This window comes from Cajanus cajan, chromosome 8 (genome assembly GCF_000230855.2).
Source record: "Cajanus cajan strain Asha chromosome 8, NIPB_CcT2T_4, whole genome shotgun sequence".
In the NCBI taxonomy this organism is placed as follows: domain Eukaryota; kingdom Viridiplantae; phylum Streptophyta; class Magnoliopsida; order Fabales; family Fabaceae; genus Cajanus; species Cajanus cajan.
The window spans coordinates 28743154-28746345 of record NC_138524.1 but is presented as its reverse complement, the minus strand read 5'-3'; the positions used below and the strand labels follow the sequence as shown (position 1 = coordinate 28746345).

The window sequence follows — 3192 nt, the reverse complement described above, 5'->3', positions numbered from 1 at the left end:
ACCTCAATTAAGGAATCTTAATTAACTTGTTACGTATTATAAATTTGATGTGTTCATTGCGTATTATATACTTGACAGTAGTAGTAATTTAAGGCCATGGTTAGTACTACTAGTAGTAATTACCTATTTATAATACCAAGGTAACATTTATTAAGCATGTTTGGCATGTGGGGATGGCACCGTCAATAGGTTTAATTAATAAATAAACACTTTAATTTTCTTTTTGGCAGACTATGCTTGTAATTATCCAGTACTTTGGAATTTGTTATTTTAGTTACATGTTTGTGGCAGACTATGCTTGTATTTTAAGACTTTGTGTTTTTTGCATTACCAGTGATTTCATGTGATATATAAGTTTGTTTTTAATGTGAAATATATTTTTGTGTGCTCTTTTTTTGACTTGTGGTAGCAAATGCTCATAAATCATACAAGGAAGGAGTGACTGTCTCGTTCAAATAGAAGTCCTCTTTATTAATTGTTAGTATACTATACCATTTTACAATAGTTACTAAGCTTTAATCCATTTTGGTTCTTTTATAAATTAATATGATATTAAATTTATGCACGCATTGAGTGAACCTTAGTTTCCCGTTTGAGATTCAATACAAATGATTAACTTTATTTAATCATTTGTATTGAATCTTGAATTGTCTTGTTGGGCAGTTTGGGACAATTTTTTTTTATACTTGTGTGATATGTACAAGTTAAGACTCATCTTAAATAACGAGATTGACATGCATGGTCCATGTTTTTTTTTATGAAGAACAGAAGTTATGGACAACAGTTGGTTATTGAATCGAAGTTGGATAAGTGCATCACGCATGAGTGATCAGTATGAGACTGGAGTGGAATATTTTCTTGAATATGTACTACAGAATGCTAAGGATGATATGAATGGAAAGTTTTTTTGCCCTTGTGTTAATTGTTGTAATACGACTCGCCTAGAACTTGATATTATAAGGGAACATCTTCTATGTGATGGGTTTCTTAAGAATTATACACGTTGGATATGGCATGGTGACAATATTGACATTCCAAGTGTGTCGTCGAAACTCAAACTCAAACTTTTACAGAAGAGGTAGATATGGATGATCGACTAGAGGATATGATCCGTGATGTAGGTCCAGAATCATTCAAGCAAGCACATATGTATGAAACTTTGTGCAGTGATTTAGAGAAGCCGTTGTATCTAAACTGCACAAAATTCACAAGATTGTCTGCAGTATTAAGATTGTTCAATTTGAAGGCAAGAAATGGATGGAGTGATAAAAGTTTCACAGAATTGTTAGAGTTGCTGAAAGAAATGCTTCCAGAGGGTAACACATTGCCTAGTCGTAACTACGAGGCGAAAAAGGTGTTGTGTCCCATGGGTTTGGAGTATAAGAAGATACATGCGTGCCCAAATGACTGTATATTGTATCATGGGGAGTTTGAAGGTTTGCATCAGTGTCCAAGATGTGGGTTGTCACGATATAAAAAGAAGCAGGATGATTCTGATTATGATGCGAGCATTAAGGGTTCTCCAACAAAGGTTTTATGGTATTTGCCAATTGTTCCAAGATTAAAGCGTTTGTTTGCTAATGTGGATGATGCAAAGCTAATGAGATGGCATGGAGATGAAAGGAAGTGTGATGGACAGCTTAGGCATCCGACAGATTGCTTACAGTGGAAAAAAATTGATTCTATATTTCCAAATTTTGGCAAGGAGCCAAGAAATGTCAGGCTTGGATTAGCTACAGATGGAATGAATCCGTTTGGCAACTTAAGTACTAAGCATAGTTCATGGCCTGTTTTACTAATAATTTACAATTTACCTCCGTGGTTGTGCATGAAGCGCAAATATGTAATGTTGTCTATGATGATTTCTGGTCCAAGGCAACCAGGAAATGATATTGATGTCTACTTAAGTCCATTGGTTGAAAACTTAAAGATGTTGTGGGAGGAGGGAATTGATATGTTTGATGGATATTCAAATGAATTGTTCAGGTTACGTGCCATGTTGTTATGCACAATCAATGACTTTCCAGCATATGGAAACTTGTGCGGCTATAGTATTAAGGGGCATAAAGCTTGCCCTATATGTGAAGAAGACACTTGTTACCATCAATTACTTAATTGGAAGAAAACAGTTTATCTTGGCCATCGAAGATTTCTTAAGCCTAACCATCCATATCAAAGGTTAAAGAAAGCTTTTAATGGATTTCAAGAATATGACATTGCTCCTACTGCATTAACAGGTGAGCAAGTTTATGCACGAGTGAAGAATTTAAATGTGGTATTTGGCAAGAAGGAAAAACAACCCAAAGAGAGAAACATATGGAAGAAGAGGTCGATATTATTTGATCTTCCATACTGGAAAGTTCTTGATGTTCGACATTGCATTGATGTCATGCATGTTGAGAAAAATGTATGTGATAGTCTAATTGGCACACTTCTCAATATCCAGGGTAAGACAAAAGATGGACTCAACTCCCGTCTAGATTTACAACATATGGGAATACGACAACAATTGTATCCACAATCTAAGGGTAAGCGAACATATTTGCCCCCAACATGTCACACATTGTCAAAAAAGGAGAAAATAAGCTTTTGTGAGTGCTTACGTGGTATCAAAGTACCACACGGTTACTCTTCTAATGTAAACAGTTTAGTACCACACGGTCCAAAAAAGTGGGAACAAGGCAGATGAAATACAAGCTTACATCCAAAATTCGATGTTTGACTCAAATAAAAATATTTACTTGGCCCCTTACTTTTATGAGTAAGTCTACTTGTATATAATTGATTATAAATTTTTTAAAAATGTATTCTCTATTACTAATTATTTCTCAATGCAGTGCTCATTGGCAACTTATAGTTATCTGTCCTATGGAGAATAGATCTTTATGCTTTTGTTCATTGTATAAACCTCCTCCTGCAGACTTCAAACAGTTATTAGATAAGTAAGTTGTTTAAACAAACTACTTTGATTTTTTGATTATGATTACATTTTATTTTAAACTATAATAATAATATCATTTTATTATAGGACCATGGAAGGATATCATATACTTAGGGGTTCAAAGTCGAAAAAGAAAATGCAGTGGTTATTTGTTAAAGTAAGTAATTTTATTCTAATAATGATATTTTTCTAAGGTATTTTGTTTTGAATTACCATTGTTATTAAAATTAATTATTATATTGTTTTTACAG

General features: G+C 33.6%; 1 protein-coding gene across 1 annotated transcript; it reads left to right on the top strand.

Moving 5' to 3' along the window:
• The first annotated feature begins 1084 nt into the window (after positions 1-1084).
• On the top strand, positions 1085-2689 carry LOC145950378 (uncharacterized). The gene has a single exon (XM_083061468.1). The coding sequence runs from the start codon at positions 1085-1087 to the stop codon at positions 2687-2689; it is 1605 nt and encodes a 534-aa protein (XP_082917594.1).
• Positions 2690-3192: the final 503 nt, after the last annotated feature.